The sequence below is a fragment of the Dipodomys merriami genome, unplaced genomic scaffold (assembly GCF_024711535.1).
Source record: "Dipodomys merriami isolate MVZ:Mamm:240054 unplaced genomic scaffold, mDipMer1.0.p SCAF_15, whole genome shotgun sequence".
NCBI lineage: Eukaryota > Metazoa > Chordata > Mammalia > Rodentia > Heteromyidae > Dipodomys > Dipodomys merriami.
The window spans coordinates 186,689-209,981 of record NW_027202826.1 but is presented as its reverse complement, the minus strand read 5'-3'; the positions used below and the strand labels follow the sequence as shown (position 1 = coordinate 209,981).

Here is a 23,293-nt window from a genome sequence, read left to right as displayed (position 1 = left end):
GTTCAAGCCCCAGGACTGACACACACTTAATATATATATGACTACAATAAACTGGGGTGTAAGGAGCCCTATTTTACTTTATGACCACTGTATTTGGTAACTCAAATTTCATTCTCCTTATTAGAAAGGCTTTCTGAAGTTATATTAAATTTAAAAAATCACTTGATATGAAAGCCAGCCAAAAAGTTGTTTATTAAATGTAGACATCTAAAAGAAGTTTTTTGATCAATGAAAACTAGAAGGATTGGAAAACATCAGAAGGATGGAAGAAAGACATTGTAACTTCTGTGTGATGTATTCTGGTAATTTTTCATTTTCTCCATACCTAAGTGAAGCAAAGAGAAATATAAAAACAACTTGGTTCTAACAATATTTTTAAAACCACATTATATTTTTAAGTAATGCTTTCTTCAGTGATACAGGCATCTGAAGAAAAACAATACAATTATTTATGAATAGATACCTGTATGAATGAAGCAAACCCCATTTTTTCTTTTTTTCTGTCAGTAATGAACTAGGTACCTGGGCAGTGTCCTTGAGCTTTCTCTCTACTGCCTTGAGCCATAGCTCCACTTCTGGTTTTCTAGTGTTTAACTGGAGATAAGAGTCTCATGGAAGCTGGGCGCTGGGGCGCTTGGTGGCTCACGCCTGTAATCCTAGCTACTCAGGAGGCTGAGATCTGAGGATCACGGTTCAAAGCCAGCCCAGGCAGGAGAGACCGTGAGACTCCCATCTCCAATAAACCACCAGAAAACCGGAAGTGGTGCTGTAGCTCAAGTGGTAGAGCGCTCGCCTTGAGCTGAAGAGCTGAGGGACAGCGCCCAGGCCCAGAGTTCAAGCCCCATGACCGACAAAAAAAAAAAAAGAGTCTCATGGACTTTTCTGCCTGGGCTGGCTTTGAACCATGATCCTGTTATCTCAGCCTCCTGAGTAGTTAGGATACAGGCATTAATTTCTAAACATTTAAATAACAGGCTTTTATATAAAAAAGGATTTTGATTTCTAAAGCTGTAAATCTGGATTCATTGAAATCACTTCTATTAAATGTTAAGTTTCAAAAATGACCACAGAAGCCGGGCACTGGTGGCTCACTCCTGTTTTCCTAGCCACTCAGGAGGCTGAGATTTGAGGATTACAGCTCAAAGCCAGCCAGGGCAGGAAAGTCCATGAGACTCTTTGTCTCCAATTAACCACCAGAAAACCAGAAGTGGGCTGTGGCTCAAGTGATGAAGCACTCACCTTACGCTGAAGAGCTGAGGGACAGCGCCCAGGGCCAGAGTTCAAGCCCCATAACCAACAATAAAATAAAAAGATTACTGTTTCCATGTTAGGTATACTACTCACTATAAGAGTAGTTCTTAGGGACAGTACTGCATATATACACATGTAACAAAAGGTTTCCATTGTGGGTCAGCCTCTTCTATAGAATCATAAGGTGATAAGGAATTTAACCATTCAAGTGCATTATGGAAAGGTTACTCATACCAACTTCTGTGCATTAATGTAAATAATCAGTAATCATAAAAGACATACTTAAAAGATTGAGCTGTGGAGAATAATGAAGTTTTTAGAGAATATAATTATTAAGATAGTGCTGGGCGCCGGTGACTCACGCCTGTAATCCTAGCTACTTTTGAGGCTGAGATCTGAGGTTTGTGGTTTGCTGCTAGCCTGGGCAGGAAAGTCCATGAAACTCCTATCTCCAGTTAACCATAAAAAAAAACAACAACAACAAGAAGTGACACGATGGCTCAAAGTGTAGAGCCTTGAGCCAAGAAAAAGAAAAAGCTCATGGACAGTGACCAGGCCATGAGTTCAGTCCCCGTGACAAAAAACACAAGAACAGTGGCTTTATTAATCACTTATATTAATACAGCAAGAGCAAACTTACAGGAAAAGGTTGCATTTCAACCAACATTTAAAGAACTTACCTAGTTGTTTGGCCACTTGGTGAGGTGTAGCTGATAGAAGATACTCCTGCTTGGACAACCAACTGTGACCCATCATTAAACTGAACCCACACAGCTCCACTAGTTAACTAGAAAAATAACAAGCATACAAAGTAACTACACAGTAGAGGTCTCGTTTTCTTAAAAGGTATATAGTTTTATCCTAAGTTTTCATGTTGTTTTTGTCATTCATTCATTCATGAACATGCCCTGTCCTCTACATAGCTTAAAAAAAATTATCCAAGCTGAGCTGAAGGTGGACAATCTTGAGTTCCTGCCCAGCCTGGGTGAGTTCTAGGCTAACCTGGACTTCATAGACCATCTCAAAGAAAACAAAATAAACTTCTAAGTTCCATAACTAAAAATTTAGGACTTATAATGGCCTTGGCACTGAGACTGTCTTTTTTATTGATAAGATTTTATTGTGAAAATACCGTACAGAGGGGTTACAATTACTTGAGCAAGGTAATGAGTGCGTTTCTTATCAAGCATTGGTTGCCTCCTTTGTTTCCCCTTCCATCCCTGCCCTCTCATCTCCCCCTCCCCTCCCCCCCCCACACTGAGACTGTCTTTTTCCAGATCATTCCTTAATTTATTTGTGCTTCATGCTCTCACTGGGCTTGTTTGCTCCCACCAGTTGAAGCTTGCCTCTAGTTCTCAGTCTGACCCAGAATGACAACCCTCCAGTTCTCGGTCTCCTGAGTAGCTAGGCACCCAGCTAGACCATTCCTTCAATAGCTAAGGCACGGTAATACTTAAATGATTCTAAATGAATCCTGCTCACTAATTTCCAGTAGGTTATCTAAGCAGGATTTTCCTTTTTGTCTCACATATAGTACTTCTCATCAAGAAGGATCTCAGGAAAAACAAAGCCCTTTGTACTTAGGCCTCAAGAATGGATGTCCTGAATGAGAATGATGTACCGTAGCCTTGGAAACTTCTTTTAGTCATTAATATTTACTATTCTTTTCCAAACAGGAAGACACAAAGTATACAGGAAAAAAAACAAACACATGGACACAGTTCAAAGATAGCAAAGTGTACAAAAGTACAAGTACTGAGAGACTGTAAAACTACTATGATGAGCTATAATTTTAACATTTCTTTTTTGGTTGGTAGTGGGACTTGAACTGGGGCCTGGGCACTGCCCCCGAGCCTCTTTGTGCTCTATCACTTGAGCCACAGCCCCACTTCTGGTTTTCTGGCGATTAAGTAAGAATCTCATGGACTTTCCTGCCTAGTATTCTGAGTAGCTAGGATTACAGGTGTAAGCTATTGGTGTCCAGCTTGACTTAGTTTTTGTTTTGTTTTTTTTTTGTGTCAGTTGTGGGGCTTGAACTCTGGGCCTGGGCACTGTCCTTGAGTTCTTCAGCTCAAAGCTAGCACCCTACCACTTGAGTCACAGCACCACTTCTGGCCTTTTGTACTTAAGTGATACTGAGGAACTGATCCCAGGGTTTCAGGCATGCTAGGCAAGCACTCTACCACTGAGCCACCTTCCCAGTCCATACACTCTTCAATTTCAAATTATCATGACCTCTTAATTGTTTTTCTTTTGTGCTGGTACTAGCTTGAACTTAGGGCCTTGCACTCTCACCTGGCTCGTTTACCTAAGGCTAGCACTTAACCATTTGAACCACATGGTCATTTTGGGCTTTTTGCTGGCTAACTGGCTATCAGAGTCTCTCAGGCCTGTAATCCTAGCTACTCAGGAGGCTGAGATCAGAGGATAGCAGTTCAAAGCCAGCCTAGGCATAAAAGTCCCCGTGAGACTCTTACCTCCAACTAATCACAGAAAAAATTGGAAGTGACACTATGGTTCAAGTGGTAGACGGTTTGCTTTGAACAGAAGGAGCTCAGGGACCATGCCCAAAGCCCAGAGTTCAAGTCCCAGGATAGGCAAGAAAAAAAAAATTGTCAGCTCAGGCTGGTTTTAAACCTCTGTTCGTAGATCTCAGCCTCCTGAGTAGCTAAGATTTAAGCTTTATGCTGATTGACTGGATACATGACTCTCAGATTTCTCAGTCCAGACTGGTTTCAAAGCTCATATTCATAGATCTCAACCTCTTGAGTAGTGAAGATTCATTTATTTTGTTGTTTGGCCTCTACTTACATATTATTACATTTTAATATTACCAATGTAAAAAAGTATAAAAGCTTCCTGATAGACAAATTATTAAAATAATTTATATTTTCAGATAACTGGCTAATTAGTGAAAACCAAATGAAATTGATCTGAGAAAATTCACTTCCCTACAAACTTCTCACCTGTGTAGCCCAACCAACATTTTTTACAAAAACAGACTTCAAAAGTTGTGCCGATTTCGGAAGACAGTCTTTTACACTATTAGAAACTGTAGCTGTGTGGCCAGGGCCTTCCAGGGTAACCACCTATAAACAAAGGACAGGATTTTATAGGCCAATGCCATCTAAAGAGGAAACTCATTGAATTTTTATTAGTCTAAAGCAAACTTCCTTTGGTGCCAGTCTGAGGGCTTGAACTCAGGGCCTGGGTGCTATCCCTGAGCTCTTTTTAGGTAAAGCTAGTGCTCTACCACTTGAACCACAGCTGTACTTCTGACTTTTTGGACTTTCCTGCCCCATCTGTCTTCAAACCATAATCCTCTTAGCTTCCTTAGTAGCTATGACTGTAGATGTGAACCACTGGCACCTGACTTAAAATAAGCTGTCAGGAAGTGGAGTTTTGGCTCGAGTAGTAGATCGTCAGCCTTGAGCAGAAAAAGCCAAGTGAAAGCACAAGACCCCCAAGTTCAAGCTCCTGTTCCAGCACATTAGACAGATAGCATGATATACTGCTATATTTATTTTGGTAGATGTCTTTCATCTTTTTCCCCCAAGGAATGTTTTTATTGATGCAGATAAGAATACAAATGTGAGAACACATAACCACATCCCTACTTAACAGAGTTCTTCTAAATTTATATAGTTTCATCTCTCTATCTCCCCCCCTAATTTACTGACTGTGATTGTGGGGACCAAATCCAGAGTGTTACACATGATAAACACGTGGAACCCTAGAGCTATGTTCCCCCAAGATCAAATTTTAATTTACTCAGAGTGTCAGGCAATCACTAATGGCTTAAAGTTCAGAAATAATGTATTTACTTACAGACGGTTTAAGCGTGGGTCCCTGTGTTGGAGAGGCCGCACGATTCATGAGCGATCTGTTCAAAGCTGGTCTGTCTCTCACTGAGCAGTTGGCACCCACACAAGGAAAGGGTGATAAGGCCTTAGGCGAACCAGTGCTACCAGGTTTTCTGAAGAAAAAAATGTCGATATAGTCCATTAAAACTTTCCACAGAAAACAGGAATATTTGTAATGCAAACAGTAAACTCTTCTTTTAAGAATTACACGTATCTTAAGACATTTTAGACATGTGTTTAAGACGTGTTTAGAATTTTTAAATATTTACCTTCCTATAATTATTGGGAAAAAACAAGCACTCCTACTTTTCCTTTCTTGTTCTGAAATTATAGATTCCAGTGCTAAACAAGTATGATGACCCTATTTCAAAAGAAGAGTGCTATTAGTATTTTACTTACTTAACTTGTAATCACTTTTTAATTTCAGTAGGCAGGTACCTCATTAGCATGATCCACATATACTTTTATTTCTTCTTTTAAGCTGTTAGCTTCATTTCCATTTTTCAAACTGTAAGATCGCCCAGTCTTTTCAATCACTTGAATTGAATCTTCTGTTTTGTGTATTTTTGTTCCTAAAAAATTAGCAGAATTATAATTTCTGCCAACATTTTTATGTTATAAATTAGACTAAAAATATCCAATCATATAGGTCACCCATTTTTCTCTGCTTTAACTGATATTTTTATATTAAAAAAAAATCACTGCTCTTATACAAAAACATAACAAAGACAGCCATCATGCTTTGTGCACTGTGTGATATGTATACATACATATCTACTTAAGAGAGATTCATGATTTAAAAGTACACCATGTTAGCCAAGCACTGGCAGCTCATGCCTGTAATCCTTTTGAGGCTGAGATCTGAGGATCATGGTTTGAAGGCAGCCCGGGCAAAAAAAGTCAATGAGACTGTCATGTCTAATAAACTACTCAAAAAAAAAAAAAAGCTAGAAGTGGCCCTGAGGCTCAAGTGGTAGAGCACTATCCTTGAGCATATAAAGAAGCTCAGGGACAAAGCCCAGGCCCTAAATTCAATCTCTAGGACTAGGACTATTACAAATTATCTGTTCCCCCCCCCCACACACACACACATTTATGGCTGTCATAATTTGGTTTATGTCAATTTGAGTTTCTAGTAAGAAAGAAGATACTGTTTATTTTGCACAATTTTTGTATCATCAATCTGGATTCAGAGCTAGATTGGGACAAAGGACTACTATGCATGTACACCTATTACAGAAGATATGTGTGTAAGTAAATTTTAGTTAAAACATCGTAACACATAGTATACTTACTGTATAATTTATATAAATGGAGATTGTATATGTACTACATATTTTATATGAATATATAAAATGTGTATTACATAGTATATATGTGTGTGTGTGTGTGTGTGTGTGTGTGTGTGTGTGTGTGTGCAAACTACTAAATTACAAACACAAAGGAAAAATACCATTTCGAAATAGTACTTACCATCATAAAACCAAACTTCAAAATCAGCTCCAGGAGAATTCTCCATCAAAATGCATTTAGCATATCTTGTAAAGTAAGTGATTTTGGGAGTCTTAGATCTTACAAGTTGTACAAATCTAGAAGCATATTGGTATTTTCGCCAGTATTTTTCTAAGGGGAAAAATTACCTAATATTAAGGAAGTAAAAGTTGATTTGACATACAGTTTTACCTATTTGAGTTATTTTCCCATTTTTCTTTATTGCCGGTCCTAGGCCTGGGCACTGTCCCTGAGCATCTTTTGCTCAAAGATAGTGCTCTATCACAGCCACAGCTCCGCTTCTGCCTTTTTCTGTTTATGTGGTTGAGGACTCCAACCCAGGGCTTTATGCATACTAGGCACTCTATTACTAAGCCACATCCCCAGGCCCCTTATTTGATTCTGATACAGATAGGTTAGGCAGATTTTACTTGCTTCTAAAAGTCATTTCAACGAATTGTGCTATTCAGTACTTATTTCCCTAACCATTAATAACATGGGGCCTCATGCATTCTAGGCAAGCACTCTTACCACTAAACCACAATCCCAATCCCAAGTTGTACATATTTTTTGTGCCAGCACTCAGACTCTTGTACTCTCACTCAGCATTTTCACTCAAGACTGGTGCTCTTACCACTTGTGCCAATTCTCCAATACAGCTTCTTTTTACTAATTAATTGGAGTTTCTCTTGAGGATGATTTCAGACTGGGATCCTCAGATTTCAGCCTTCTGAGTGGCTAGGATTAAGAGTATGAGTATTGCTGCTTGTTTTGTTAACTTTTCTTTTGTGTCTCACTGTGTGTTCCAGGCCTATCTTGGAACTCACTTTTAGCTAGGATCCACCTCCCTTAGCCTCCTGAATGTGGGATTACAGGCATGTGACACCACACCTAGAAATACAAATGTAGTGTCACACATGACTTATCTACAGGCTGCTCACTCATGCCTGTAATCCTAGCTACTCATAGAAGGCTGCTATCTGAGGATTGTGGTTCAAAGCCAATTTGGGCAGGAAAGTCCATGAGACTCTTATTCCAATTAACCAGCAGGAAATCAGAAGTAGAGCTGTGGCTCAAAGTGGCTGAACACTACATTTGAGCAGAAGAGCTCAGGGACAATGCCCAGGCCCCAAGTTTAAACCCCATGACCACTACCACCACCACCACCAACAACAACAACAAAATTTACATACCTGGTAAATTGTCAAAGCTGTATGTACTAATGTTGCCAGTAGGCGAGGGAGGTCTATCAGCAAGAGGAAAGTCTCTTCCGTCATTTGGATAGTATACAGTGACCTGTAAAAGTTTTTCAAGATTTTTAAGTGTACATCATGAGTACTACACTGTTTCCAAAAATATAGAGGGTTCAAACATAAAAACATTAATTTTTGAAAGATGTTAAAGTATTCTCTAATTTTTTTTAAAAAAACTTAACCAAAACTACAGATTTTATTGCCAAAGCCTCATACCTAGAGGCAAGGTCCCTATTTCAGCCCTACACCTATACTTTTTTTCTTTTTTGCCAGTACTAAGGTGTGAGCTCAGGGCTTCCACTGCTTGCCTGGTGCTCTAATACCTAAGCTATGCCTCCAGTCTGGCATTGGCTGGTTGTTTTGGTGATAAGAGTTTTTCAGACATTTCTACCTGGTCTGTTTTCAAATTGAGAGCCTCTGTATTTCAGCCTCCAGAATAGGCAGAATTACAGGCATAAGCTACACACGTCTGACTTCTCTACAGGTTTTTAAAGCTACATTATTTAAATAAATATTTATTATATTAATTTCTGAATTCCAAAGATAATCATATTAAAATACTGATACTGGAAGGTAAACTGCAATGCTAAATAGTGCCACAATTTGAAGCTTCAAGATCATAAAAATAACTACACACCATAGTCCCATCACTGGATATTTGAAGAACTTCTTTCACATATTCTTCAGATGTACACTCCTTTAGTAGTTCCACACACACCTCCTCAGAATCAAGTATGCTCACCTAAAGAAATAACAAAAATTATTAGTAATTATCTTATTAGGACATCTCTAAACCTATGATACTTAAAAGTACTTAACCATAACAGAAACAAACATCAAAGTCAAAAATCAAGTAGCTGCTTCACAATAATAGTCGAGACTAGAGGTGAATATGAGCACATCTGAGCCAGAAGGTGGAGAGGTAAAGATGTATAATGAAGTGTGAAATGATATCCAATGAGCAAAAAGAAAACAGAAGGTAGGGTGGAGAATAAGGACTTTGAAAAGACAATAGAAAGCCAGACAAAGGCAAGGTAAGTTCAATGGAAAAGAACAGAAAGAAAATTAATTTGTAAAGGAAAAAAATCATTCCTACTTCATACAATTTTAAAATTCTAAACATAAACATACAAATTCCTTTTGAGTTTCAGTTGTTAAAAATTTACACTTTAACTTTTTGATTGGAGGTTGAAGTAAAGGCAGAAATAAAAATTAAGTCAAGGGGTTTAATATTAAGTCAATTCACTGATCAGAACGATGAATAAAATATTCAACACAGTATTTTGTCAGCATCATTTTAAAAATATTTTTCAGTCAGGGGCTGGGAAAGTGGTTCAGTGGTAGGGTGCTTGCCTTGCACGCACAAGGTTCTGGGTTCGATTCCTCAGCACCACATAATTAGAAAAATGCTGGAAGTGGCACTGTGGCTCAAGTGGTAGGGCACTAGCCTTGAGCTGAAGAGCTGAGGGACAGCGCCCAGCCCCAGAGTTCAGAAGCCCCACAACCGACCAAAAAAAAAACAATAAATAAATAAATGTTTTTCAGTCAAATACTTTTTTAAAAGTCGTAACTTAAAATTCAAAACTTAATAACAAGTATCAGTTCACTAACACTATCACTCTACTACTTGAGCCATACTTCCACTTCTGGCTTTTTGGTGGTTAATTTGAGATAAAGGGCAGGGAATGTGGCTTAATGGTAGAGTGCTTGCTCAGCATTCTGACTGAGGCCCTGGGTTCAATTCCTCAGTATCACATAAACAAAAATAAACCAACTGTTTAGAGCTGTGGCTCAAAGTGGTAGAACACTAGTCGAGTAAAACAGCTCAGGGACAGTGCCCAGACTGAGTTCAGGGCTCCCTCCCCTCCCCACAGACACACACGACACACACAGACACACACACTCTCTCTCTCTCTCCCTCTCTCTCTCTCTCTAGTGGAGTCTCATGGACTCATGGGCTGGCTTCAGATCTCAACCTCGTCAGTGGTTGAGAGCCACCAGTGCCTGGCTGCTCAATTCACCACCCTTAAAATGCTAAAGGGAACAACTAGGTGCTAGTGCACACCTTTAATCCCAACCCTTGATATATTGAAGCACCAGGACCAAAAGTTCTAGACTTGGCTACACAGAAGCCCTGTCTCAAAACAAACAGCAACAAAGAACACACAAAACCCCCAAAAACAGGGAAAAAAAGAGCTATTTTTCCATGAATACTCAAAATCTTTTTTCTCCCTTTTTTTTTAAATTGTGAAAGTACTGTACAGAGGGGTTACAATTGCAGGGCAAGATAATGAGTACATCTCTCATCAAGCATTGTTGCCTCCTCCTTTGTTTCCCCTTCCCATCTCCCACCCTCCCAACCCCGCACTTCACCCCCACCCCCCGGCCAAAGTTGTAAAGTTCGTTTTTCCACATAAGGATGTGTACATCTCATTGTTGCAATGGGTCCACCTGTATCCCTATTTAAACGATTTGGTTTTTTTTCCCTTCCCCTCCACAAATTATACCAAAATCAAATACAGTGAAAGCAGGGGTTATGCCGTGGGGGAGGGACATAGAAACATAGGGACAAAGAAACATAGAAATCATCTTATAAATATGTTAGATACAATCGCATGAAAGAAAAAAAAACACTTGAATCCTTATCTTGGGGTTATTTTCACCTAACATCAACTTATCTGACCTTTTCTGCTTGTCTCAGACATATCCTAGTTATTGCAAATAATGGAAACCATGAGACCTATGTTTCTTTGGGCCTGGCTTACTTCACTTAATATAATTTTTTCCAAGTCTTTCCATTTCCTAACAAACGGGGCAATGCCATTCTTTCTGATAGAGGCACAGAATTACATTGTCTTCTTTCTTTTTAAATAAGTTTATCATGTACATTCTCCACAAGTGACTAAAAATTATGTTCATAAGAACTAAATTGTAAGAAAAATAATAAATAGTAACTTAAAAAAAAGAGACATACCACAGCCTTTTTGGTTTTCTGTCTGATTGGTTTTAACCTGTGAGCAATCAAAGGAGCTGTAATGCTTCGTAATGTACGTTTCTGACAACCCAAAGCTGACTCCATACCCCTGGTCTTGCTTTGTTCAGGAGTATCTAAGCCACAAATAGGTTCTTGTTGAATTATCTCAGGTTTACTGTGAAGTGCAGTCATATACTTTATAGTGTTCAGCTGTTTTACAGAATGTGCATTTTCAGAAGTATCAGTCCAAGCATTTCTTGATGTGTCTTGCCAATCTGGATATCCCTGGAAATCCTGGTGTGGGCTAATCCTGTTGGGCTCAGCAGTTTCTCTTAAGTGAGCTATAATACACAGTGAAAAAGGCAGTTTAGTAAACTACTGCAAAGTGACATAAATGTGCTTACCATATTAACTACTATACACATAATTATATACATATAATACACACATATTTAAGATAAAATTTTCAATTAAGGTAAAAAATGTAACCAGAGTCACCTACTAAGTCAAAGCATTGTTTCAACAAACAAAAGCAGATTTGAGAAGAGCCTCAGATGATCATTCTATATATGAAAAATATATACATTTGTTCCTTTTATACTCAGATGTCTAATCCATCTTTACCTAGAAAAAAGTGTAAATAAAAGCAATGCTACATTAATAGCTTTATTATTAATATTTAATATTACATATGTGCCTGTAGCAATATTTTAAGAAGTTCTTACTGAACTTGATCAATTTATATTTTACACTTTACAGTCCATATTATTATTACTGCAAAGGTCTTTATACAACTAGATTACCTGAAAATTTTCAATTACTAAGCTCTAAAAGTCTACAGCAATTGTTTTCTTATAAGGCTTAAACAAAAGAATTTTGTATCAAGTAAAATACTTTAAAAGTGAAAGAGTACTGCTATACTGTTATAAAAAGGTGATTTCTTCATCTCAAAATTCACATTACCAAGTGAAAATACTTATAAACAGAAGTGTATGATTATGTACATGACAAAAACAAACCTGACTTACCTCCAACAAATACACATGAAAAGAGTAATTCCATTTTAGGCATCTGAAAATCCTATCGATTTCTTTTGTAAAATGAGTAGACTTGAGGCGACTTAACTGTCCCCTTCAATTATAGCCTCATTATGGACTCTTTGTAAACATGGTAATACAACACTTAGTAAAAAAAATCTCCTCCTCTCCATATGTTTGTTAATTTCCCCATCATTGTTTTGCAGTTCACCTTCTGTGAGTGTTATGTTCACTAAGGAGGACTATTAACACTCCATCCACAATGACTTGGTGACAGCTGCTTTATAATTGTAGTAGCTTTTTAGTGAGGTTTCTAGACTACAATGTCCGTTTCACCTTCAAGTTGTAATAAATCATGTTTAAAATATTGTGGGGACACTGTCAATAGATGCTTATGATAGAGAAGCTTTAAGAGCAAAAGGCTCAGAAGTAAAGCTGCTGAGCTAGGATGTATCTTAGAATTCTAGCTTCTCTATAGGTTGTGTAACACCTGTAAACTGAGTTCTGTGCACTTCACCTGTAAAATTAGGATAATAATGCCATCTTCCTCATGTTTTTTATTTGAATTTAGTGAATTAATCATATATGTTGAGTACAAACAGGAGCTGACTTACAGTAAATGTTCTAAATATGCACTAATAGTTGCTGCACTATAGCATTTTTGAAATTTACTAGAAATGTTTTTTTTTTTTGGTAGGTCCTGGGACCTGAATTCTGGCTCTGGGCTCTGTCCCTCAGTTCTTCAGCTCAAGGCTAGCTCTCTACCACTTGAGCCACAGCACCACCTTTTCTGTTTATGTGGTGCTGAGGACTCGAACCTAGGGCCTCATCCATGCAAGGCAAGCACTCTACCACTGAGTCACCTTCCCAGCCCCCTGGAAATGTTTTTCATGAAAATACAAATATTCCAGGTCACTAATTTTCCATTAAAAACTTACCATTTACAGCCGGGCGCTGGTGGCTCACGCCTGTAATCCTAGCTACTCAGGAGGCTGAGATCTGAGGATCGCGGTTCAAAGCCAGCCCGGGCAGGAGAGACCGTGAGACTCCTATCTCCAATAAACCACCAGAATACCGCAAGTGGCACTGTAGCTCAAGTGGTAGAGCGCTCGCCTTGAGCTGAAGAGCTGAGGGACAGCGCCCAGGCCCAGAGTTCAAGCCCCACGACCAAAAAAACAAAAAACAAAAAACAAAAAAAACCTTACCATTTACTTGCAGATTCCCAAACCATTGTTGTACAATTTCCATCTGAGATTTCTGGTCTAATGGAAAGGGAGTTTTCCCTAAACAAAGATGATTAGAGCTAAAGGAGGGAAGAAAAGAAAAATCCCATTAAGTAATAAATCATCCATCAACTTTCTATTTTGGGGGGAAGGATGTTTTGCTAAGATAAAACAGAATTGCTATTCAGCCCTCATGCAACTTTAGATACACTAAGAGAAAGATGTGAATACCCAAAAACTTCAAAAGTAACTATAGAAAAATAATAGAATTAAACTATCTCTAGAAAGACTCTCGTATTTTAAGTATAAAATCTGTCACAAGATTAAACAAAGAAAAATAACTCTATTAAAAAAAATAAACGTTTTCAGGGCTGGGAAGGTGGCTCAGTGGTAGAGCGCTTGCCTTGCATGCAGGAGGCCCTGGGTTCAATTCCTTAGCACCATATAAGCAAAAAGAAAAAAGCCGAAAGTGGCGCTGTGGCTCAAGTGGTAGAGCGCTAGCCTTGAGCTGAAGAGCTGAGGGACAGCACCCAGGCCCAGAGTTCAGGCCCCACGACCAGACCCAAAAATAAATAAACAAAAAAATAAACATTTTCAAGGTAAAAGCAGTCAGTACCATGGTTTATCCTCTCCTAAGGCTCAGCTCTACTGGTCGGGTAGGGCCGAGGGATTTTTTTTTTTTTCTCTGCAAAGGACCATTTGGGTATTTTACAACAGCATTCCCAGGCCTAAACCATCTCTCTTGAAAAAGCCACTAGATTTACTGACTTTCAAATGTGGCAGTTGCTTTGGCAGGGCCTTATTACAGTCCATGGGAGCAATGTTCCCTACCCTTCTAATCTGTGCAGTTCTTAGAGTACTTTAGGGAACAGATTTTAAATATATAGTGCATCACAGAAACCTGCTCCACTTTAAAAAATTAAAATGTCTAAAAATTAAACCTTCTATAAGTCATTTACACATTTTTTTGCCTTGTTACAGGGAGAGATTGGTTGAGACAGTTGTATTACTATAATCCTAACTGACCTTGAATTCACTGGCCTCAAACTCAACACCTTCCTACTCTAGGACCATATCCAGCTACATTCATTTTTTCAAAAACCTGAACTGCTGGAACCCATAGGCTCATGCCTACAATCCTAGTTAGGAGCCAGAGATCTGGGAGGACTGTCATTTGAGACAATCCAGAGAAAAAGCTAGGCATGGTGTAGTGTACCTGTCGCTCCAACTTGTTATAGAAAGCCTAGCAAAAGCAAGGTCTGATCACCAAAATAACCACGGCAGCCACACAACCAGCTAACGACTGTAACCCTAGCCACTCAGGAAGCTGAAATCTAAGGATCTTGGTTCCAAGAACCCTGACAAGTCAGTCCAGGAGACGTTTATCTCCAATTGCCTAGCCAAAAGCCAGGAAGTGGAGGTGTGGCCCCAGTGGTAGAGTGCCAGTCTTAAGTAAAAAAGCTAAGGAAGAGATCAAGCCCCAATACTGACACATTCAGACACATAAAATAAGAGCAGAGTTGAACTCTGGTGACCAATATCTGTTACCCTAGGTATGTGGGAGGCTGAGACTCAGAAGTTTGAGGCCAGCTCAGACAGACTCTTCTCTAAATCAGGGACAGGAGTGTGTCTCAAATGACACTGCACTAGAATTGTGAGACCCTAAGCTCTAACCCCAATGCCACAAAGAGAAAAAGCTGGAGGCATGACTCAAGCAGTAGAGTACCTTCTTAACACAGTTCAAACACCAGTACCACAAAAATAAATAGACTCCTTAACCATAATTCAAAAATTATGTTCTGCCTCTCATAAAAATCAATATTCATTGCCCTGGGACATCCCGTAATTTAGATGTGGCTTCATATTCATGCTAGTACGTTTACAGAAAATAAAATGCTTTTGGTATAGTTCTTACACTGCTTGGTTGTTATCAGGTCTTTCCAAAGATCCAGAAGTACTGGATGTTTTTTCTTTAAAGAAGTGAAAAACATTCACATCACTGCTTGTGGTTGAATATCTCTGCTCATTTTCATCAATTCCTGATCTTTTGGACTTTGAAAGCACTTCTGCTGAGTGACATCTTTCCATCATGTATGTTTTTGCATGAGATTGACTAGAAGTGCTGGATCTATCAGAGGAATGGGCTCGACGAAGGTATCGAGAATGTGGCCTTTCTTCTGCATCATGGGTTACTCTTCTCCTTCCACTATTACTCGTTTCTTGTTCATCATTTCCCCACTGGGTACAATAGCTGCTCCCATCACCTGAAGAAAAGTCACTTGAATTTTTACTTTTTGGAAATACAGCCATTTTATTTGGGAGTGGGTGACCAATCAAAAGTCTTCTTCTGTCAAATAAACTACCACTTACACTGGTACCAGAAGACGCTGTAATTGCAGTAGAAATTGTGGCATGTCCACTATCAATTGAGTCTTCTACAGTTCCTAAATCTTTACTTTTTGCTGAACTTTGAGACATAAAAGGATGGTCCAATATTGAAGACAGACTTAAACGATCTGCAGGATTTCTACGAAGTAATTGGTGAATAAGGTCCTTGGCCTCTTTTGACAAAAAAGTTGGCATTTCATAATCTGCCATTACCACTTTATTTAATGTGTTCTTGACGGTGTCAGTGTCAAAAGGTGGTCTCCCAATAAGCAATGTGTAAAACATACAACCCAAGGACCATACATCAGACTCAAGTCCATGTGCGCTTCGAGTTGCAATTTCTGGGGAAATGTAATTAGGAGTTCCACAAAGTGTATAGTGCTTTTCATGTGGCATTTTCAACTGGGTTGCCAGTCCAAAATCAGCAATCTTGATATTCATATTGCGAGTAAGTAAGAGATTAGAAAGTGTGAGGTCCCGGTGTAATATACCATGGGAATGGAGATATAACATTCCTGTGATGATCTGATACATGAAGTGTCGAGCTATGAGGATGAAGAAAGGAGAACTTACAATCTGGAAAATCAGCATTCAGAATACATTATGAAGCCTTGCTACAAATGCCAAAGAATTTTATTAAAATACTAGTTTACAGAGTTTGCTTGGATATATGAAAATACAACAATGAAACTTGTTAAAACTTTTGGAAAGTGGCAGTGGGATAGTAGAGAGTGACAGAGGACCGGGTACGGCTGATCAAAATACACATATGCACATGTGGAACCTCCTTGTAAAACTAATGTATGCTGAAAAAGAAAAGTATATTATTGAGTACAGATAAATAGTAGCTTACACATAGATTTATCAACCAAAATACCACTCTGCTGATATCACAATACTGGATTCCCTTTAAAAGAAAACTAGGCACTGCTTTTATTCTTTGCCATTTGCAACTGATAAGCTTTCTACTTACAAAGGAAGCTAAATTATAAAGGTAACTAAAGAGAATTCCAAAATAACTGAAGAGTAATTATTATTACTTTTTTTGTCTATCCTAGGGCTTGAACTCAGGTCTTAGGCAATCTCCCTGTGCTTTTATGCTCAAAGATAGCATGTTGACACTTGAGCCACAACTTCACTTTGCCATTTTGATGGCTAACTGGAGACAGGAATATGACAGATATTCCTGCCTAAGGTGGGCTTTGACCAGTAAACCTCAGAGCTCAGCCTCCTGAGTAGCTAGGATTATAGGCATGAACACCCACGCCCAGCAAAAAGTAATAATTTGTAATTGCACAATTAAGTACATACAACTTATAAAAAAAGAAAGTTCCTTTGATGGCTCCAAAACTCTCCCAAAAATTATTCACTGACAAGCTTATGTATATCTTTAAATTTTTTCTTTTGCATATTTACATACATTTAAATCTACACATTGCAATGAATACTTTTAAAAATATAAAACTTAAGCCAGGTACCAGTGGCTCATGCTTGTAATCCTAGCTAATCAGGAGGCTGAGATCTGAGGATTGCAGTTCAAAGCCAGCCCGGGCAGGAAAGTCCTTGAGACTCTTTTTTTTTTTTTGTCGGGTTTTTTTGTCGGTCGTGGGGCTTGAACTCTGGGCCTGGGCGCTGTCCCTCAGCTCTTCAGCTCAAGGCGAGCACTCCACCTCTTGAACTACAGCGCCACTTCCGGTTTTCTGGTGGTTTATTGGAGATAGGAGTCTCACGGTCTCTCCTGCCCAGGATGGCTTTGAACCAGGATCCTCAGATCTCAGCCTCCTGAGTAGCTAGGATTACAGGCGTGAGCCACCAGCGCCCGGCGTCCTTGAGACTCTTATCTCCAATAAACCATTAGAAAACTGGAAGTGGCACTGTGGCTCAAGTGGTAGAGCACTCACCTTGTGCTGAAGAGTACAGGGACAGCGCCCAAGCCCAGAGTTCAAGACCCATGACCAACAAAAAATTTTTTTTAAAAATTATATATATATATATAAAACTGAGGGCTGGGAATGTGGCTCAGTGTTAGAGTCCTTGCCTAGAATGCATGAAGCCCTAGGTTCAATTCCTCAGTACCACATAAGCAGAAAAGGCCAGAAGTGGCGCTGTGGCTCAAGTGGTAGAGTGCTAGCCTTAAACAAAAGAAGCTTAGGGACAGTGTTCAGGCCCTGAGTTCAAGACTCAGGACTGGCAAATATGTGTGTGTGTGTGTGTGTATAAAACAACAAAAAAATTTTTTAAAGCTAATTTTAAATATACAGCTTATTTTCCCAATTTTACAACAGTTCTCACAGATAATTTTGTAGTGATACAGGTCTTCCTTTTGCTTACTTGCTGTTGAGGAACCTTTAGGTCCATTTGTGGTATTCCAAGTTCACGAAGACAGTGATAAACATTCTTCTAGATACTTGTTCTCTTATGTGTATGTAAGAGGCTTTCTCATAGTCATTCATTCTTAAGGGTATTCAAGATATACAATCAAACTGTATGCTGGTAGCTTATTTCTTTTTTCTCTCTTGAACTCGGGGCCTGGGCACTGTCCCTCAGCAATTCAGCTCAAGGCAAGTGCTCTACCACTTGAGCCACAGCACCCCTTCTGGTTTTCTGAGTGGCTTATTGGAGATAAGAGTTTCAGGGACTTTCCTCCCTGGGCTGGCTTTGAACTGTGATCCTCAGATCTCAGCCTCCTGAGTAGCTAGGATTACAGGCATGAGCCACCAGCACCTGGTTGGTGGTGTATTTCTATAGTCCTCGCTAATCAGGAGGCGAATATTCAGGGAATCATGGTTTGAAGCCAGTCAGAGTAAAGCAAAAATACATAGCACCCATCTCCAAGTCAACCAGCAAAAAACTATTTAAGCGTTCAAATGGTACACCACCAAGCAAACAAGCCTCTCAAGCACAAGGCCCATCCCAAGTTCAAATCCAAGTCCCCTTTAAAAAACAAAGTACAGATTCAGTGGGTTGGAGAATGATTCTGTTTTTTCTTTTTGGTGCTGGTACTGAACTCAGGGCCTCTGACTCACTTGCCTTTTTTTTTGCTGTTGTTTTATCCTATATGTCTCAACATTTTTATTTTGTGCTGGAACTCAGGACCTCTCAACTTGTGCTTTTTCACTCAAGGCTGGCATCCTACCATTTAAGCCAAATCTCCAGTTCCGATTTTTTGCTAGTCAATGGGAGATAAGATTCTCATAAACTTTTCTGCCCAGACTGGCTTACCCTGATCCTCAGATCTTAGCCTCCTGAGTAGCTAGGATTACAGATATAAGCCATGGTGCTGGCTTTTATTTCCTGTACGTTTCCAAGTTATTCTTCAGAAGGCTGTATTTCTGTAAGCATGCTAGTTAACCCCATAGTTTCAATTCAGCATAGCACCACAGGCTCACATCTATAATCCTAGCTACTCAGGAAGCTGGGTAATGGAGGATCCAAGTTCAAAGCCAACCTTGGCAGAAAAGTCTGGAAATTCCATCTCTAATTAACCAGCAAAATGCCAAACTGAAGGTGTCTTGCTAAGTGATAGCAAGACAGCCACGACCAAGCACCAGGTAACTCGAAGCACTGAGTTCAAGCCCTGATACTAGCACACACAAGAAAGTACAGAAAATTACTGATATACATCTTTCCCGTTTATCATCTGTAATCACTGTTAACAGAGCAATATAACTTGATAAAAAAAATCAGTTTGATAATTATAGACTTTGACTCTAATTTTAACTATAAAAAAGTTATGAGAAAAAAAATTATGGGAGCCAACGTCAGTGGCTCATACTTATTTTGCTACCTATTTAGGCGACTGAGAACTGAGAATCACAGTTCAAAGCCAGACTGGGCAGAAAAATCCATGAGACTCATACCCAGTTAACCACCAAAAAGCTGGAAGTGGAGTTGTGGCTCAAAAGAAGAGCGCTTACCTTGAGCAAAAAGGATCAGGGACAATACTCAGAATACTCAGGCCCCTGAGTTCAAACCCAGAACCAGCCTCAAAAAAAAAAAAAAAAAAAAAAAGAGAGAAATGGGGAAGAGAGGAGGAAGTTCATCTTCTATTTCACAGTAAGGAATTATTAGATGTGACGATGTGCTCATGTTTTCAGTTTGTATTTTGAATATACTCGTATATATACTCGTAAACATACTCGTATGTCTAAAAATACAAATTTACTTCAAAATACTTAGTAAATCAGAGTAAGATGAGTATAACTGGAAGTTGAGTGATAAGCTGAGGGCATTCAGGAAAGAATTTTATACATTTTCAGTAATAAATTATTGTAATGGTTATACTTGGCCTACACTACAGCCATTAATGACATTCAAAAAAACTTTGCAGACTAGAAAGAATATATAGTAAATGACTACCAAAGGTTAAGTTGTTTTAATTTACAATGTGTTTGGGGGGGGGGGGACGACAAATTTCTTGCTTCAGTAACTAGTGGTTTATAAAACCTATCAGCTTTTGGGGGACACAAAAGGGAACCTTCTTTTCTAGCCTATAGCAATGACTGAATACTTTTACTAAATACTATAAAACAGCACACTTCAAAACCATATTCTGAAAGGCAAAATGTCTATCTTACCAAAAACAAGGAGGGAAGGAGATGGAAAGAAGAGACAAAGAAGCCTACCTTCATTTTCTGAGAAAGGTTTCCGTCTGTTCTTTAGGTACCTGTTCATTTCTCCATTATGACACATTTCTAATACCAGGTACACATAATTGTTGTCTTCAAAATAGTTATAAAGCTGAAATGTAAAAGGTTATAATAAATTATGCAAAAATATAGTCTTAGGCCTGGTAGTAGTACATACCTGTAATTCTAGCATTCAGAAGGCTGAGGTCAATAGAACTTTAAGTTTGAGGTCAGTTTGAGCTACATATCAAGACTATCTCAAAAATCTAAGGAAGTAAAAAATGATTCATTATCCTTACCTACTTTTATAGAACTTGTAAACTCACCTCCAAGATAGAAGGATGTTTCAACTGGCAATGTATTTTCACCTCATTTTGGACTCGCTGTACCATACCAGCTTTGTACATGGCTTTCTTATCTATCTAAAAATAGCAGAGAAGTTTAAATGTTGATGATAAAACTTACAAAGTTGTTAAAAGTCAACATTGATCTGGGTGCCGGTGGCTTACACCTGCAATCCTACTCCGGAGGCTGAGATCTAAGGATAACAGTTGAAAGCCAGCTGGGCCAAGAAACTCCTTGAGACTCTGATCTCCAATTAACCACGGGAAAACCACTCTTGGAGCTGTAGACTTAAGTGGTAGCCCCAGGCCTAGAGCTCAAGCCCCATGACCCAACAAACAAAAAAAGCCAACATTGAAAGTCTAGAAGTAATTCAAAACAGACTGGGGTCTTTTTATATATGCCCTACTGATTTTCTCCAGAGCAACAGGCAACCTGCAGAGCAGACAATAATTTTGTCTTTTGCATTCTAATACCCTCTTCTCAATATAAATAATAACATACTTCTACTAACCTTAGGGGAAAAAAATCCAAACTTAAATCTTTACACAAAAAGTCCTCTTTCCTTTTATAACGGGTTTTGATAGTTAATTTTTCTTTTGTTCTAAATTCCTAGAGACAGGACTTACCAACTCTGTTCATGCTAGGCAAGCACTCTACCTGTAAGTTCTACCACCAGGGAGATAACTCATGTTTATTTTAGTTTATTAGACTGGTTTCTAACACTCAAGACTAGTACTCTGGATTGCTTAAAGTTACTGGGTTTTGACCCAACTCCAAGTATGCATAATTACAACCCCTACCAGCTCTACTGAAACAGTAATAAAGTTAAACCATTTAAGCAAGGTCAAGCTCTCCTCAAATATTCTCAAGCTCAATGACTGGACTTGGTCCTAGTCTTTTGTGTACATATAGTCTTTACATCACAATGAAAGAACCGGCTGGTGGAGTGACATCCCCAACAGCAGGCCCTGTACTGGAGAAGCACTCATCAGTACAGTCTTACCATTTTGATTGCAACTTCCAAACCAGTCTGGATGGACTCAGCTCTGTAGACACCAGCAAACGATCCTTTCCCCAGCAGATTTCCAACCTTAAAGTCCTTAAAAATTAAAGATCAGACACATGTGATAACGCTCGGGAGAAAGGAAGGGTGGGAGGGGCCGGGGGCAGGGGCAGCGGGCGGAGGGGCGACGCGAGCACCTGGACGCGGCCTGCGCGCGGGGCGGCGGGCATGCTGGCGCCTCGCGGGGCTCCCGGGCTCCTGGCTGGGCCCGGGCGGCGCCCCGGGGAGAGCTGCGAGCCCCATCCCCCGCCCCCGAACCCGCGGCCCGGCCCGCCGCGGCCAACCGCCGTCCCGAGGGAAGCGGGAGGCGGCCCTCGGCGCGCAGTCTCGGCGGGACCGCCGCTCCCAGGCCGGGCCGCGGGACCTCCCCGCGCCCCGCGGGGCGGAGCGGGGCGGGGCGGGGCGGGGCGGGGCGGGGCCACCTCGGCGGGCTCCCCCTCCGCGCCCCAGCCCCGGCCCCGGCCCTGAGCCCTCAGCCCTGAGCCCCGGCCCTGAGCCCCGGCCCTGAGCCCTCAGCCCTGAGCCCTCAGCCCTGAGCCCCGGCCCTGAGCCCTCAGCCCTGAGCCCCGGCCCTGAGCCCCGGCCCTGAGCCCTGAGCCCTCAGCCTCAGCCCCCGCCCCGCAGCCCTCCGCCCCGCCCCGCAGCCCCCTGGCCCCGCAGCCCCCCGGCCCCGCAGCCCCCCGCCCCGCAGCCCCCCGGCCCCGCAGCCCCCCGCCCCGCAGCCCCCCGCCCCGCCCCGCAGCCCTCCGCCCCGCAGCCCCCCGGCCCCGCAGCCCCCCGCCCCGCAGCCCCCCGCCCCGCCCCGCAGCCCTCCGCCCCGCAGCCCCCCGGCCCCGCAGCCCTCCGCCCCGCAGCCCTCCGCCCCGCAGCCCCCCGCCCCGCCCCGCAGCCCTCCGCCCCGCAGCCCCCCGGCCCCGCAGCCCTCCGCCCCGCAGCCCTCCGCCCCGCAGCCCCCCGCCCCGCAGCCCCCTCCGCCCCGCAGCCCCCCCCGCCCCGCAGCCCGCAGCCCTCCGCCCCGCAGCCCGCAGCCTTTCACCTCGATCTTCTCGCCGATGCAGGTCGCCATCTTCCCAGGCGGCGGCCCGGGCTCGCTCGCTTCGCGCAGCGCCTTCGAGGTAACGCTCCAAGCAGCCGCCCGGGCTTGGCGCCCATCAGGCTTTGCTTTCTAGGCCGCCGCTCCCGGCGACGACGCCGACGCCACCGACAAGTCTCCCTGACACCCGAGGCCGGGGCGGCGTCTCCGCGCCCCCATTTTGAAAATCTCGCGCCCGCAGCCGACGGGCCCGGCCGGCGTGACGTCACGCGGAGGGGCCGCGCGTGCGCGCTGAGGGCTCTTCCGGCTGCGCGCGCTCCCGCGGGCCGCGCTCCGGCCCCGCCTCGGGCGCGCACGCGCGCGGGAGGACGCTGGTCAACCCGCCAGGAAAACCGCCTGGGACTCCGCCGAAGGGCGGTAGTTCCGAGCGAAGAACTGTCCTCAGTTACCCGGGTCTGGCAACCTTCGAAGAGAAACACTGGAGCTTCCCGGCTCCTCGTCCGGTTTTCAGCTCGCTTTAAAAACAGCTGTCCTCCGCACGCCCCTTGCCGGTCGTGGGGCTCGAACTCGGGCCTGGCGCCGTCCCTGGCTCTGCAGCTCCAGGCCTGTGCGCGACCGCCTGAGCCACAGCCCCACTTCCGGTTTTCTGGCGGCTCCTGGGAGATGTCTCACGGGCTTTCCGGCCCGGGCTGGCTTCGAACCGCGACCCTCGGAGCTGGGTGAGGGCGCGCCCCGGCGCCCGCC

At 42.0% G+C, this 23,293-nt stretch overlaps 1 protein-coding gene across 2 annotated transcripts; it reads right to left on the bottom strand.

Moving 5' to 3' along the window:
* Positions 1-168: 168 nt before the first annotated feature.
* Plk4 (polo like kinase 4) lies at positions 169-22,822 on the bottom strand. Of its 2 annotated transcripts, none has more exons than XM_070022066.1 (16): positions 22,553-22,822; positions 21,457-21,552; positions 20,435-20,530; positions 20,106-20,220; positions 15,008-16,025; positions 13,075-13,172; positions 10,833-11,173; positions 8,496-8,600; positions 7,799-7,901; positions 6,588-6,737; positions 5,553-5,686; positions 5,384-5,475; positions 5,080-5,227; positions 4,218-4,340; positions 1,932-2,038; positions 169-325 (listed from the first exon to the last, which is right to left on the bottom strand). In XM_070022066.1, the coding sequence occupies exons 1-16, from the start codon at positions 22,580-22,582 to the stop codon at positions 226-228; spliced, it is 2,856 nt and encodes a 951-aa protein (XP_069878167.1). In that variant the 5' UTR covers positions 22,583-22,822; the 3' UTR covers positions 169-225. The 2 variants fall into 2 exon arrangements, with proteins under 2 accessions (XP_069878167.1, XP_069878166.1); XM_070022065.1 differs by lacking the exon at positions 22,553-22,822 and adding an exon at positions 21,654-21,707.
* Positions 22,823-23,293: the final 471 nt, after the last annotated feature.

What these genes read in the sequence shown, in the direction of transcription:
- Plk4 (XM_070022065.1), bottom strand. Translation starts at nt 21,686, where the DNA reads ATGCCCGCCGCCCCGCGCGCAGGCCGCGTCCAG. An exon ending in AACATCCTTCTATCTTGGAG is followed by an intron (nt 20,221 to 20,434) that starts GTGAGTTTACAA and finishes TTTACATTTCAG; the next exon opens with CTTTATAACTATTTTGAAGA. An exon ending in AGAAAACCAAAAAGGCTGTG is followed by an intron (nt 8,601 to 10,832) that starts GTATGTCTCTTT and finishes TTATTTCTTTAG; the next exon opens with GTGAGCATACTTGATTCTGA.